The 15,485-nt window shown below is 37.6% G+C and overlaps 1 protein-coding gene across 1 annotated transcript; it reads left to right on the forward strand.

The window, feature by feature from the left end:
• Positions 1-4,541: 4,541 nt before the first annotated feature.
• On the forward strand, positions 4,542-6,155 carry LOC108696911 (forkhead box protein B2-like). Its single transcript, XM_018226618.2, has one exon. The coding sequence runs from the start codon at positions 4,926-4,928 to the stop codon at positions 5,877-5,879; it is 954 nt and encodes a 317-aa protein (XP_018082107.1). The 5' UTR covers positions 4,542-4,925; the 3' UTR covers positions 5,880-6,155.
• Positions 6,156-15,485: the final 9,330 nt, after the last annotated feature.

The raw sequence follows: 15,485 nt of genomic DNA on the forward strand, positions 1-15,485 counted from the left end.
AAACGTGTCAACTAACACTGTGTCAACGATGAGATACATGATCAAGTCCAGGACCTTTCTATTTAATATTTATTTAATTTATTTGATTTTACACATAAACTGATAGACCCAAGGACAATGTTTACTGTTTGCCATAAATTGACATAAGGTCTTCAGAATGATGGGACTATATTAACTGTGTTCTTGTTGCTTGATGCTTTTTAAACAAAAGCTTTGGCTCAAATGTTAGAAATTACTGGACTATCTGCATTATAAAGTACTGAATTATTTTGTTTTATTATAACTGGCAGTCCAAGAAAAACTCCTTAGACCTTAGAACTTTAGCACATTCTACTTGTTATATGTACAGTATAGCAGCCCTACATTCCTACCTTATGTGATTTTGCCATTTGAGCATTTCTTCCAAGGTGGACCATTGCTAAATTATCTCTATAGACTAGTAGCACTGAAATTAATTGGAGCCCACAATGATTAGTCTAATGACTGGAAACCACATAATAAGCTATGGTATCAGGGGGGAGGTATCATGTTAATAGATGCAATTAGTTCATGTTTATTAGTATTCAGTATACATTAGTGTATGTAACATTGTAGCAGGAAACAAAAGTGATTTTTTTAAATAATATATGTGTAGATAGATAGAGAGAGAGAGAGAGAGAGAGAGAGAGAGAGAGAGAGAGAGAGAGAGAGAGAGAGAGAGAGAGAGAGAGAGAGAGAGATAGATAGATAGATAGATAGATAGATAGATAGATAGAGAAATTGATAGATATATTCAAATCATACCACTATCAAGAAGGTATTAAAAATGTGCAATGGTAATTTAAAATGCAATACACTGTACTGCTGTGTTTCCAAACCATAAGCCAAGAGCTGCAAAGCGTCAGTCAGTCTCCAATGTAGAAATGTGTGGGCAGGTCCAGCAAGGAACTTAAAGCCTGTGACTGAGGCTAAATAGGTCTAGGAGGAGTATAGACCGTAAGCTCCACTGGATCAGGAATTGGTGTGAATGAATCTCTGTATATAATAGTGGTCACCCCCCCGATTTTACACTGTCCCTGGGACTTTTTATGGAAGATCCATTTAATTTCTATTCTCAATGATCCCTTGTACAGGCTGGGGGAGCCAAAAGCTTCCTTAGAAAGTGCTTCCTTAAAAATATTTGGACGATACTTGCCTTTCGTTGTCCTTTAATCAGTGCTAAAAACAATTTAACACTTCCTTATCTACCAACTAGGACTTAGGTAGGTGAAACCAGTCTGTTTCCCACAAGGAGATATGTTATACATCATTGTAACAGTACATGAGGTACAAATGTGCATCCTTGAAGTTCAGCCTTTATGTCTTAATGAAACCTGCCTAATTGCTAGCCAGTGCCGGGCTAAAGGGTACCCAATGCAAGCCCCCTGCCATCATCAAGGCAATAAATGTATATGCCTAGGGTCCTCATGCCACCACTTGCCTAGGGTCCTACTTGCACACTTTGTCCACCAAAAACTTTGAGTGTTCAAATTCTCATTTATTTAAATTTAGGAAATCTCTTCAAAGCCTTCATAACACTTAGGGGTCCGTTTACTAAAGCGTGGTAAAAATATGCGCACAATTAGAGACGAATACTTTTTTGCCAGTTTACTAACCTGCGGTAAATATAAATTTGCAAATTTTCTTGCGCAAGAATATGTGTTTGCCAGTGTTTGTGTGTTTGCTGAAAATAACGCTACGTACACCTTAATGCCTGGTTTACAAAACAGCGACAAAATTAAAAGCAGAATATTTACAAAATTTTATCGCCATCTATATAGTGTCTGTAATTTTTTTTTTTGCCAGACCAGGGGCAGCTGGGAAATTGACAAAATGTCTAGCCCCATATCAGATTTCAAAATTGAATATAAAAAAATCTGTTTGCTCTTTTGAGAAATGGATTTCAGTGCAGAATTCTGCTGGAGCAGGACTATTAAGTCTACAGAGCAGGTCATGGTTTGTTTTAGATATGTCTGGATTTGGAAAAGCTCACTCCCATCATGGAAACAGTTAGATCTTCAAAGTGGTTTGCCCTTTTTTTCAATAGGCTGCTATCTACATGCACTCCCTTTTGGCCAAAAGAGTAAAAGATGTGACATTATGGCACAAAGTTAATCCCAAAACATTTAACTCACATAACACAGACACCTCCACAAAAAAATAAAAAGGAACAGGGCTAGCTCATCAACATACCATAGTTCAGTTCACATAAAAATATGCAGACAATCTACCCTGAAGAATATATACACTCATCCCAAGATAGGGGCTAGTACAACTACATCATTCAATCTAAAAGTGACTTCTTTCCCCATCATCTATCCCCCATTTATTCTTCTCCCCCACCCGAAGAAATTTCTTAGAACTTGCTTCAAGACTGGTTAGGAATTGGACTTTAAAAATATTAATTTTTAATTGAGTAAGCTGCCCAACCACTACTTCCTGTATGAAGGGAGAATATGTATAGTAAGTGCATGCTGAAGTATTTAGATCCTTTCCCACATAAGTCCTGGGCAGAGTAGCCCTTGAGGATGGTGCTTAATCATGGGCAGCTTTTCATTAAGGCTTGGGGAGGCTAAGCCTTCCTAAACCTGCCTGACCATAAGAAAAAACAACAAAAAATTTATAATAAAAATAAACCTTTAATGAGTAATCTTTATGCTGCGTGTGCTTATTTTTGGTGGTTGGGGTGTTGAAAAGAGTAAATAAAAAAAGATGTGCATAATTTGCAGACAAAACGGTGTTTGCAATGAAATAACCCCTCCCATCTCATAGTAATACATCAGGAGTGCAGTACAGCTGCTCTGCACGCCAAGCACAGTTCCCTTTTGTATAACTAGTATCCTTTCTAAGCAGTGTGCCTGATAACTTATCTGTGTCTTCCTCCCTTCCCTTCATTCACAATTCTCCTGACCTCTTGCACACTTCTGCACTTACTGATGCTGCCACTCAAGTGTCCCGGCAGAAACCGCCTTAGAAAGTTTACAAACTCCTTCTTAATATTAATCTATTATTGTTCTGCTGGCAAGAGCCAATCTCCCCCTCTGCAAATCTCCCTCCTATGTGCTTTCACAAAAAAGCAGATTTGTTAGATTACCGATGAGAGGGACAGTTGCACAAACAAATTGTGCCTTGCTGATGTTACATCTTTGTCTGTCATATTTCATCTCTGGAAATATTCAATGAAAATCCCCAGCTAAGGCAACAAACTCTTATTATCTGCTAGGAAAGGAACCAGGTACATCCACTGCGACGAATATTTTTCTTTCTTTCTTTCTTTCTTTCTTTCTTTCTTTCTTTCTTTCTTTCTTTCTTTCTTTCTTTCTTTCTTTCTTTCTTTCTTTCTTTCTTTCTTTCTTTCTTTCTTTCGTGAGTCATCTGTATTTGTAATCATGTATCTTTAGTGATTAAAACATACTTGAAAACTAGATCTGAGGTCCCCCAGCCTGTTAGCAATTTGTAGTTACAACAATATAGGTGATTAGTTCCCTTTTATTGTCTCTGATTTATGCTTTTAACTCTTTGTGGACTAGTGGAAACTATGCAGCTCTTGGCACAACTTTCACTACTTTAACCTTCATGGATCTTGCTGATTTATGGAAGCTAAAAACCAGATTTGACATGATCGCAGTGCATTACTGTACAACCACAGCCTGCATTCCTCTCAATGTCTTTGAATCTGGGGCTGCTGGCTGTGAGAGGAGAAATATACACAACCACTATTGTAGTATATCACTACACCATTCCTTAGATAATATATAGTATAAATACTGTACCATTGGCCTGTAGACATTTCATAATAACCTAATAAATCATCCATGCTGCCCTATAAAGGTCATTTATACATGCCAGGTTGTAGTGCTGTCATTAGTAGTAGTGGAGCCCAGCACAAAATATTGTAGCTTCTGAGGAGCAACCACTTTTTATAGTCCCACCTGCAGCTACACATCAATTACTGAACTTCAGCTCCCACCATCCCTTGGATCCCGAAGAAGCAAGGCTTATTTTTTAAAGAAAAAACAAATCTGAGGGGCCTAATAAAGACTATTTATACAAGTGCATCCTCCTGAAAAATAAAGTAAACCTAGGGAATACTGTTTGGAAAATGGCAACAAAGTGCATCTAGTGAGTCTGATGCTGTTAGCCACTGAGCTGTCAATGCTGGGTCTTAGTACTCCTGTATAAAGGGAAATTAGTAAGTACACGCTGAAGTACATAGATCCTTTCCCAAATAAGCCCTGGGCAGAGTAGCCCTTGAGGATGGTGCTTATAATAATGTATAATAAAGCTGCTCTGAAAGGGATGAAAGTGCATACCTTCCCAGCAGCAAAGCCCACCCAGTCCTTCTCCCCCCCCCTCAACTTTACAGAGACCTCACACAGAGCTCACATCCCTGCCTCTCCCTTTGACTAAAGAGGTGCAAATGGAGCAAGATGAGACTTTCCCTTTTTTTCCCTCGGCAACTGTCATGTGATAATGTAGAGGGGGCAGCGGGGGTCCCTGCTTCTCTGCGATCAGTACAAAACCAAGCAGCACGCTCAGATCTTCTGTTCTCCTAGTGCAGGCAGAGCATCCACAGTCCCACAGCAAGAGCAGGAGAGTACTAAGGATGGGGCAGCTGTACTCTCTGCTGCTTATCCCAGCTATGTGCCCGCCTCTCATTGACTCCTGTTTGTAAACTAAAGCATCCGATCGCAGTTGGTGGATGACTAAATCTCAGCATCTAAAGGCTGGGACAACTTGTGCTATAATTCTCTGATTTATTGGATCATCAGGAGATAGAATCCTCATCCAGATTTGGTGGGATGCGTCCAACCCATTGCCTGTAGATTCCTCCTCTAAAGAAATCTTTAAGACTTTCTTGTGCCAATAATTCTAAGCACTTCTCTAACTCTCTCCAAATCAGAGAAATGCCCCGGCCAGGGAAGAGCTCGTACAGTGAGCAGAAGCCCCCCTACTCATATATTTCCCTGACTGCCATGGCCATCCAGAGCTCCCAGGAGAAGATGTTGCCCCTGAGTGACATCTACAAATTCATCATGGACAGGTTCCCCTACTACAGAGAGAACACCCAGAGGTGGCAGAACTCCCTTCGGCACAACCTGTCCTTCAATGACTGCTTCATCAAGATCCCCAGGAGACCAGACCAGCCAGGTAAGGGCAGCTTCTGGGCCCTGCACCCGGACTGTGGGGATATGTTTGAGAATGGCAGCTTCCTAAGAAGAAGAAAGAGATTTAAGGTGGTCAGAGCGGAACATTTGGCCTCCAAAAGTCACCAGATGATCCATTATTTCCACCACCCGCACAGCCAAACCAAGCTGGGGCTCCCTGCATCAGAAGGCAGCCCCATGCCCAACCTTGGAAGGCTGCCCCATTTCCAGTCCTACAACATCGGTAACATCAGTGGGAGTCAGACCAGTGGATTTAAACACCCCTTTGCCATTGAAAACATTATAGGAAGAGACTATAAGGGGGTGATGACTGGTGGCCTGCCCTTAGCTTCCATGATGCACCACCTTGGGTACCCAGTGCCCAGCCAACTCAGCAATATGGTCAGCTCCATGTGGCCCCATGTTGGTATGATGGACTCCATGGCCAGCATGACTGTTCCCCAGGAATATGGACATTTTGGGGTGCCCATGAAACCTCTGTGTCATGCTCCTAGCCAGACAATTCCGGCTGTCCCGCTCCCCATAAAACCAACGGCATCTCTTCCGCAAGTCTCTGCTATACCAAGCCTGGCAGTGAACCAATCCAGCATGTGCCAATCTCCGCCAACAGTGGCAGGGACACTCCTGGAGCCTGCAGTCAGTCACCCAGAAAACAAGGGCAGTATGCTCCACTCAGTACTTGTGCACTCCTAGTCATCCCCAGCTAAGGCAACCAAACTGTTATAATCTGTTAGGAAAGGAACCAGGTACATCCACTGGATTAATATTTGCCACAGATTGTCTGCTTTCTTGCACTGTGACAGATACAAGGGTCTGCCAACTGTACCAAGCTGACAGTTATTTTTGTGTTATTTGCATCTGCCAGTGTCTAGATAAGTGTGGCAAGGGTATAAAATGTATGTGTTCATTATAATTTCTGCTGGTTACAGAATTGTGTACATACACTTTGTTTATGTATGCATTTGTGTGCAAGTGATATATATATATATATATATATATATATATATATATATATATATATATATATATATATATATATATATATATATATATATATATATATATATATATGAAGTATATAACACACACAATCAATTGTTCTGTAACCACAAAGCTTATATGATACAGCATCATTAATTATAAGGAAATTAGGATAGTTTAATTTCTGTTACAACCACACTGATTGCTCCTCTTATAAAGCATATTTCATGAGCTATGATACAATTTCCATCATATACAGTATAGAAAATGGGTTATCTGCTAAGAAATTACTGCAAATCGTGCTCATTCACTCAAAGTAAAATTGTCTGTAGATAACTGTGATAAATATTATATTTCCTGTACCAATACTTGTTGTCTTTGTTATCGCAAGCACTTTATTGTATGAAATGAATACCCTATGTATTTGTGAACTTGTGTAAATATTTCCTGGGCATATATCTATTTTATTTCTGCACACTGTAAATCTGTAAAAATATTTTTCTTTTATGTTTATTATTTTATTTTCTTTTGTTTTAAATTCTTTATCCCCTTGACTTTCTAAATCACATCGATTTTCTTGTGCAATTTGTTTGTCCTGCCTATTCTTTTTACCTGGAAAAAGACCACTTACTGGCAAAATTCGTTGAATTTCGTTTGCGTATGCACTACTCTGCAAAATACACTATTTTACGATGATATATTCGTTATCGCTGTCAGTAAAGTATGAACATTAAATATTACATTGACTTCAGAAATCTTGCCTGACCAGTTGTTCATCATATATTTTATTAAGAGGATCTCTGGCGCTCGATACAAAAGACAGGGTTACAATGTGTTCACAATTGCAGAACGAAAAGAGACCTGAATATTTTAATGACTTCAACTGCATTCATCAGAACCTAACATCAGGTTAGTTCTGTTTTCCCTAAATATAGCCAATGCCTTTTGTGTTATATCTGAAGAAAAAAAAAATCGTTTGTAATTTGATGTGGGTTTTTCGTTTTATTTTAGCCTTGGAGCAATTTTCAATTTGTTTCCAAAAAGGAACATGTTGACCCAAACTAGTAATTAAGCGATCACTGTTCTGTATGTCTGTCACTGTGTGTAATATATTGTAGAGCCTACCAGCCTGAATTTGTTCAGGACATCTGGTATTCTACTCCATGTATAGCCAGAAAGAGAGTGCTAGAGATACAGGAAGATAAGTGATAGATGGATTAGATGATAGATAGAAAGATAGAGAGAAAGAGAGAGAGAGAGAGAGAGAGAGAGGGGGAGAGAGAGAGAGAGAAAGAGAGAGAGAGAGATAGGTCAGTGATAGATAGATAGATAGATAGATAGATAGATAGATAATAGATAGATAGATAGATAAATAGATAGATAGATAGATAGATAGATAGATAGAAAGATAGATAGATAGATAGATAGATAATAGATAGATAGATAGATAGATAGATAGATAGATAGATAGATAGATAATAGATAGATAGATAGATAAATAGATAGATAGATGATTGATATATAGCTTTGCATAGCTTTTATTAACTCAGGATTCCAGCGATCTCTTGTTAGCCCCATTATCCGCGAAATCCCAGAGCTGAACTAAACACCGCACCGGTTAACATTGGCGGAGGGTGAAATTTTTTGTTTGGGGAGGCTAAGTCCAATGTCACATGCAGCAGTTTTAACCCCAGCCTTTTTCCAGCAGCAGAGAAATGGCTGATTTGGCTCCTTACCATTCTGTGGCACTTAACAAATGGTAATTTACTTGTCACTGCACGTAGGGTGGAGAATATACTGTGTCAAATGGTTAATGCCATTGCATTGAACCCAGACATGAGAGTAAAGTCATGGACAAAATAGAGTCAGAGCGCAATAAACCCCAAACATGCCATATAAAATCTGCAGAAAATGGATAATGAGCATTGCATTAATCATTCCTAACATAAGCGTTACAAAGGAGATGTCTATATAAATTATATTTTGAGAAGATTCAAAGCAGAGTGCTGTGATTTGATTCACTGCAGATTTGGCCAAAATAAATGATTAATATGCAGCATGCATTTAAATTAACCCCTTCACCAGTCTGATTGTCTCCTGTTTCTCTTAAATATTGTTAATTGCAAAAAAAATTGCTGTTGTACAGTGCATATATGTTGGCCAAATCAAGGCACTAATTCTTTTTAGCACTTTTCTACATTTTGATTAGACTTCCCTCACTAAAAATCTTTACACTGCTTTAAAGATGATTTATCACCATTAAATATTTCTAGAAATGAACTATGACATAGATGTACCATCAGCAAGGCACAATTTGACTCTTTATTTGTGCAACTGTCTCTAAGTAATCTAACAAGTCTGCTTCTTTGAGAAAGCCGACAGGAGGGAAATCGGCTGTTCCCGGCAAAACTATAATGGAGGCGTTGCTAATCGCTGATTAAGGAGTTTGTAAAATTTCTAAAGTGGACACTGCTGGGAGACTTGAGTGGCGGCATCAGTAAATGCAGAAGTGTGCAGAAGGGGTCAGGAGAATTGTGGATGAAGCAAAGGGAGGAAAACACAAATAAGTTATCGGGCAGACAGGCATACTGTTTAGCAAGGAGACTAGTTATTCAAAATGCAGGGCGGGTGGGAGTTCAAGGACACTCCCAAATTGGCATTGGCTGCACCTGAGGGTTTCCTGTGACCTTCATTAAGAGCAGGACTTTGTCCTGTGTTTGTATATAGTATTCACCTTAACTTTATTCCCCAATCCTTAGAACTAAGACTGTAAGCATAGTGCGCATTGCTCCTGTGTGTATTTGAGTGTAATACTCTCATAACAAAAAATATTGATGAGCAGCAAATGCAAAAGGAACGGTAAAAAATAAATTATATATATATATAATATATATATATTTAAACAATATTACAGGCATCAACAGTTTCTCTAACTTGTTTGTTTATTACCATTGAAATGTTTTTTATTCATGTGGACATATACCAAATTTAAAAGTTTAAAAGTAGGACCATATATTTATCTAGTACATGATAAGGGCATGATAAGGTGCACACATTTTTATGAAAAATTTATACATAATTAAATACACCTATTTATCAAACAAATTGACCTAATTTTCAACAGTCACAGTTTAGTCCTATGGACCTATTAGAAATATAAGTGGGAGCTGCCATATTGCTTACCTCGAAGTGGTGTGTCTATACCTTGCTACATTAGAGGCATATTTTATTTATAACAGACATCCGTAATGGGTTGGGAATTTTTTTTTCTATGCTGTTTTGAGTAGGTCACAATGATCCCTTATATATAGAGAGAGAGAGAGAGAGAACTATTATTTTTCAATAGAGAATATTGATCAAAAGATAACAGAACCAATCCATTGCTGGATGTGGTAGCTTTCACCAAAACGTAATTTTGGTCTCATCTAGAAAAAGAACGCTGATTAAGGGTGCAGTTGATGTTATTTCTTGGAGAAATGTTATGGGGTGGTTCCTATAGAGCTAAGTAGTATGGCTGATGACACTTATCAGTATATATGCACATAAGGTGTTCCAGGGTTGCTGTGTATTTAATGGGAAATAAATGAATTTCTACTTGTAACATGAGTTTCATTTCAATATATCATTTTTAATTTCTCATTGGCTGATATGCTGAAAAGTAGGGTTCTTTGAAATAAAAAATAAGCCACTTACACACATTTTAACTGCACTAAACCTGTGTTTGTACATTGTCTTCATCCCACCTCTAAACATGGAACGTTATTTAGCCCGTTCCAGTGAGTTGCTGTTTTAAGCATTTTAATAAATGCAGCAGTTTTTTCTTTAGCATTTGTCACATGTCCATATTAATATTCGGGTCTATGGGAAAACATTAAAATAACAAAAATTGTGTTTTACGTCATTTATCACGCAAGCTGGACATGCTTTTTTCCATAGAGTATAAGAACAGCTATAAACAGATATTTATTGCTTCTAAATGAAAGACGTGTGACATTAAGAAACACCCATCGTTTTTGCATTGTTAGAGAATTGTAACTGCTGTTAAACATATATTTCATATATCTGTACCTCTGCTTTTTACGAACGAAGAGATCAAGACCGCACATGCATTTTGCTCTCCGTATTCCAATGAAAAAGCAAACAAGCTGGAAACGTGCTCTCAACAGAGCGCATCTGTATTATACAATATTAAACAAAACAGAAAAAACAGCTAAGGAAATCTACCTTCTGTTACCCATGGTAAGAGAAATTAATATACAACGTATGCAAAACATACAATGTTCTGCAACCAAAGCTGCAATGCCATTCTAAGCGGACTGACCCATCCTTAAAACGACATGAACCCACTGTCTCTGTATGTCTCAGGGCAAAGGATTTTTGATGCCTGGGGGGCACTGCCAATTAACTGAGGCTCATTTGCTAACATAAATACTTGATTGCCCCGAGGCAATTAACAATAACAACCAATCAGATCTTTACTTACATTTTCTAAGTTGCAGTAGATTGATCAATAAAAAATTCTAATTGGTTGTTATGGGTCACCGTAAGGAGCACATTATCGCCTATTGTAAATAAGCCTAACTGTGTATTATTTTGGATAGCACTAAGTCGCTGTCACAAAACAAATCTGGGCAACTAAAAAAAAAAACATACATGGCACAAGCATTTTCAATAGCACAGCATTTAGAAATCAACCGCTGGAGTAAAATAAACATCAATAAATATTAAATGTAGTGAAGTTAGTTTCTGCACAGGGATTTTCTGACAAAGCTCTGGTCACCAGCTTTGTGTTTCCTTAATGATCAAAACTTAAATTGATGCTACTCAAAAAGGGCAAATGGGTAAGATGTAGGAAGGCGAGATGCAGAGCTGTTCTGCAATATTGCACCAGGATTATGATACTGGAGAGGATACTATTGTTTCTCTTTATTATATAAGCCTTGGACCTTTCTCAAGCCTGCGGGTAAGATTAGTAGGCAGCTATAATAAGTAAAGTGGTGCTCTGTGCCTATTAGGAGTACAATATATGTCCATTAAGATCTCCGAATTCAGTCTGTGCACTAACCTGTACATGGGCCTACTTTTTCTTTTTTTATGCACCTTTTTTCAGTGCAAATGGCTTCAGTGCACAGCATTACAAAAGTGCTTGTAGGCAGCCTGAATGGGACAGCTATAATAAACTGCAGCTTGAATACAACAGTACAACATTGCATTGGAATAATGGCCATGTCAATATGGAAATTAGGTTTCAGATTCAGTTCAGTACTAGGCCAAATTGTTTGTTTAACATTTGGTATTGAAAAAGCATGGAACAGATCATATGACAAACCAAATAGTGGTGTAAAGCATCCTGCTATGTGCACAGTGTAGCGAATAGCAGCATCACAATAACTTCAGAAGCTTGTTTAACAGAGCCTCTAGTGACGTATATTTCCAGTGGTTTCCACAGTGTGGCTTCGGGGAATCCCTGGTCAAGAAACAGAGCTCCTAGCAAAGGTAATCTGTCACTGATCTAAAAAATGTCATAACGTTTTTGGGAAAAATGTCTTGTTTATCCCATTAGATTTGAACAACCACCAATACACACAAACACTATAATCACATTTCATGTTCTCTGTTTTGTGTGTGAATAAACCTTTTTCTTCTTTCTGAAAGCAAGGGGTAACTATGCTTTGGTCTTATTCCTTCTTGCTCTAACTCTCACACATTCATTTGCAGTTTCTTTTCAGGATCAAAAAAGAAAAATTGATTCCTTAAACATGAAAAATATCCATTTAAGTTATTTCAAAGAAGACTTATGTTTATCTATAGATAGAGTGAGACTCTTTCAATGTGGTCCAAGATCTTGGCACATTGAAGACACGACTAAACAATCCCAATACATTTTCTGTCTCTTCTGGAAGCTCTAATGAGAACAAACACACACTTTTGTTTTTGTGCTACAACCAAATAAAATCTCAAGTTTTTAAAGTAAGGAGAAGCTAAGGTGATACAGACTGTGGTAATTGCACTGAATGAATGGTTGGAATTGATGTGCCACACACAGCTTACCTGCAAGGCAAATCACTATGGCTGCCATGTAATTACACAAAATATATAGAGGAAGCAACTGTCAGCAAATCCAGGCATATTCTCCAGAACAGAAGCGATTTATGTCTCAAAGAACGCTCCCATCCCTGCTTCAGGTATACAGTGGACATACTTATATAATGTTTTACACATTTATGCAGAATTCATTGTTTATAGCCATTATGCTACTCCTTAACTACTCAATATAATTATTTAGTCTTTCTGTCAATTCTAACCCAAATAGACAGCAAGCACTTGGGTGCAGAGTGGCAAAGCCCAATATTTCGGTGCAAAGTTCTATTTATTTCCATTGTGAGATCAAATGATGTCTATTAACCAAAATGCTTGGGATCTTGCATATTTTTGGATAAGGGGTTCCATAACTTGTATCACCATTCAGCACTTACAAAAGTGTTTTGGCACCAACAAAAGTGTTTTGGTACCAACATAGATTGGTGTTAGCTTAGTTTCTATCACTGACAAGGTACTGTTTTATTATTACAGAGATAAAATAAATAAAGTATATTTGTTTAAATGGGACTTCAGCGCTTTCTGGATAATACACTGCCAGTTAACAGATCCCAGAAAAAGTCTACACACTTCTGTACAATACTCTATATAGTCTATATTGTTGTAGGCTTCTTTTGAAGCCAGTACTACTTTTGATATAATGGAAAACCATTCTGATTGTAATGCAAAGTATAGCAAGCCAAGAAAAGGAAGTGACATTTACCAAAGAAAGGAAATCTTAGTTACGTGTCCAACTGAGAGTAAGAATGAGTAAAACAGAGACAGGCAAAGGTAGCTCCTGTAGGAACCTCTGCACCATTGTTATGGAAATAGTTTCTTGTCTTGTTCAGTGCTGTATAACTATAAGACTTTATTTGAAATGTACTGATTGACATAAACAACTCATGTCTCATATTATGTCTCATGTTATGACTCTTAAATGTTTATTTTGGTTTCTCTAATGGTTAATTGTATTTACACTTTGCATTAGCATTATTATTAGTAGTAGTAGTAGTAGTAGTAGTAGTAATAGTAGTAATAGTAGAGGTAGTAGTAGTAGTAGTAGTAGTAGTAGTAGTAGTATCATTATATACAAGGTTCCATGATAACAACATTAACTGTTATGAACATTATCTTCACTCTGTCTCTTTTTCCCAGATATTACATTTATTTTCCATAAATCTTACCTCCTGGGTTTTTTTTTCTCCCTTTAAACCTATTTGTTCCTGATATGCTATTTAAGCTTATTACACATTACAGAGGCCCTTTTCATTAATACTTCTATCTCAAAGCACAGTGTAACACCTAGAAGAGTAGTATTGGTGAACGTTAGTGGATATGGCAGGCTGTGTTTTCCCTGCTTATTTTTCCCCAAGGAAAGTGCGCAATGGGTGAGTGAGTGCAATGGGTCCATTTCAAGCCTAACAAGGAGCCTGTATCTCCCTTATAAGTGACCAACAGTGTAGCAAGAGTAAAATGAGTAGGCCTAGGGCCAGGCAAACACAGTATTTAGAGGAGTGAACAAACCTCCTTGCTTGCTGCTAATGCCCCCTTATGTACAGTACCAGAGTGGTTTAAAACCTCTCAATGTTTCATTAAACCCTATTTGCCAACAGTCCTATATTTTCAATGACACCACATTGACTTTGTTATTATATTTAAATGCTGTTTGGCAAGAAACATTCGAAGTGGCCATAATTTATTCAGTAAAATTGCAGGCAGTCTGTCTCATGTTATTTATATAAATCAGCTGAGCATATGCATCCGTTTAATACAGTGATTACTTCATCTTCAAAAGATAACAGTGTCAATTATTTGTTCTACTATTCTTTGCTAACAGCTTAGCTGTAGTTGTACAGAATGCTTTGAGAGAACCATTTAAGATGATAGCGGTACACAATACTAGCTATGTATATGCATGCTAATGCCCTTAGATGTGAAGAGTACATTAACATATATATATATTTATCTGTCCCGCCTACCACCCAAAGCATCCCAAGAGCTGACTGCACTGTTGCCTTTCAGAGAAGGGGACTACCATGACTTCAAACATGGACATTAGATCAAGTTTTTATCTTCTCACATAATCCTGTCTTTGATGTCACTAGCCTCTTAGAATAGAAAGGGAAAGCTGTGAAAAGAGGCCATTTAATTTATACATGTAAGTGCTGCTGTGCCAATTTGCTGTGTTGTATTGCTATTGTCTTCTGTTTTACATGCTAAAGGGCGGCTTACACTAAGCAATTATGAACGGCCTCTCTGAACAAATAGTGGGGTTTGCAAGTTGTTTGTTATGGTAAAACAATAGGAGGGTGTCAAATCATGCATATTCACAGCATAGTCTGAGGGGCTGATACCTTCTAATGCACTGTTGATAAACTCTGATTTTCTGTAGATGTTTCTAAAATAAAGTTCTTTTTTTCTAAAATTTGCCTTACATATATATTCTTTCTTAAATTTGCCTTACATATATATATTCTTTCTTAAATTTGCCTTACATATATATTCTTTCTTAAATTGTGTTAATAGTTTTTCGAAGTCGCCTCACAAAGTGCCATGCCACCGACAATTTAGATTCTAGCTGGCAGGGAGGTAGTTCGGGGAAATTAGTCGTCCGAAGAAGAGACGATTTGTCGCCGGTCGACCAAACTCCCCGAATCTTCTCGTCCGTCTCTGCCCTAAAAAGGCCCTGAATATATGTCTGTCTCTCTGCCTGTAACCAAATAAGGAGGGCTTTATATGGATCATTAAATGAAAGATTTTGTTTTTAATATTCTTTTTAAAAGCAGGCCTTTTTACTTGATTTCTTAAAATGTTCATTGTGATAATATTAATAATAATTATTCAGTAAAACAGATTAAAATAATCTATAGTGTTTAAAAGATCAAACTATGCAGTAGGAGGGTGCAGTAGCAACACAAACTGAATTGAAGGCATGAAATGTTAATAAAGATCTACAGAAAACCGTTCCCATTTTCTGACACATAGTTATACTTGTGACTACATTCCAGTTGTAGTTTCCAATTTACCTACCTGCTTTATTTGAATGTCTACTTCTTTTCTAATAGTCCACTGTGGCTCACCTGGACCCTTTGACTGATCAGTGAGCTTGGGATTCATTACAAATATTCTGCACAGCATCCTTATTTATTTCTATAGCTCAATTAATATCAATTCATGTTATCTATATGCTTACATTAAAAAGTGCCCCAGTGAGCTAAATAAAATCACCAATTTTGG

This window comes from Xenopus laevis, chromosome 1L, assembly GCF_017654675.1.
Source record: "Xenopus laevis strain J_2021 chromosome 1L, Xenopus_laevis_v10.1, whole genome shotgun sequence".
In the NCBI taxonomy this organism is placed as follows: Eukaryota; Metazoa; Chordata; class Amphibia; order Anura; family Pipidae; genus Xenopus; species Xenopus laevis.

Excerpts from the sequence above, each read along its gene's own strand:
- LOC108696911 (XM_018226618.2), top strand. The coding sequence starts at position 4,926 with ATGCCCCGGCCAGGGAAGAGCTCGTACAGTGAGCAGAAGCCCCCCTAC.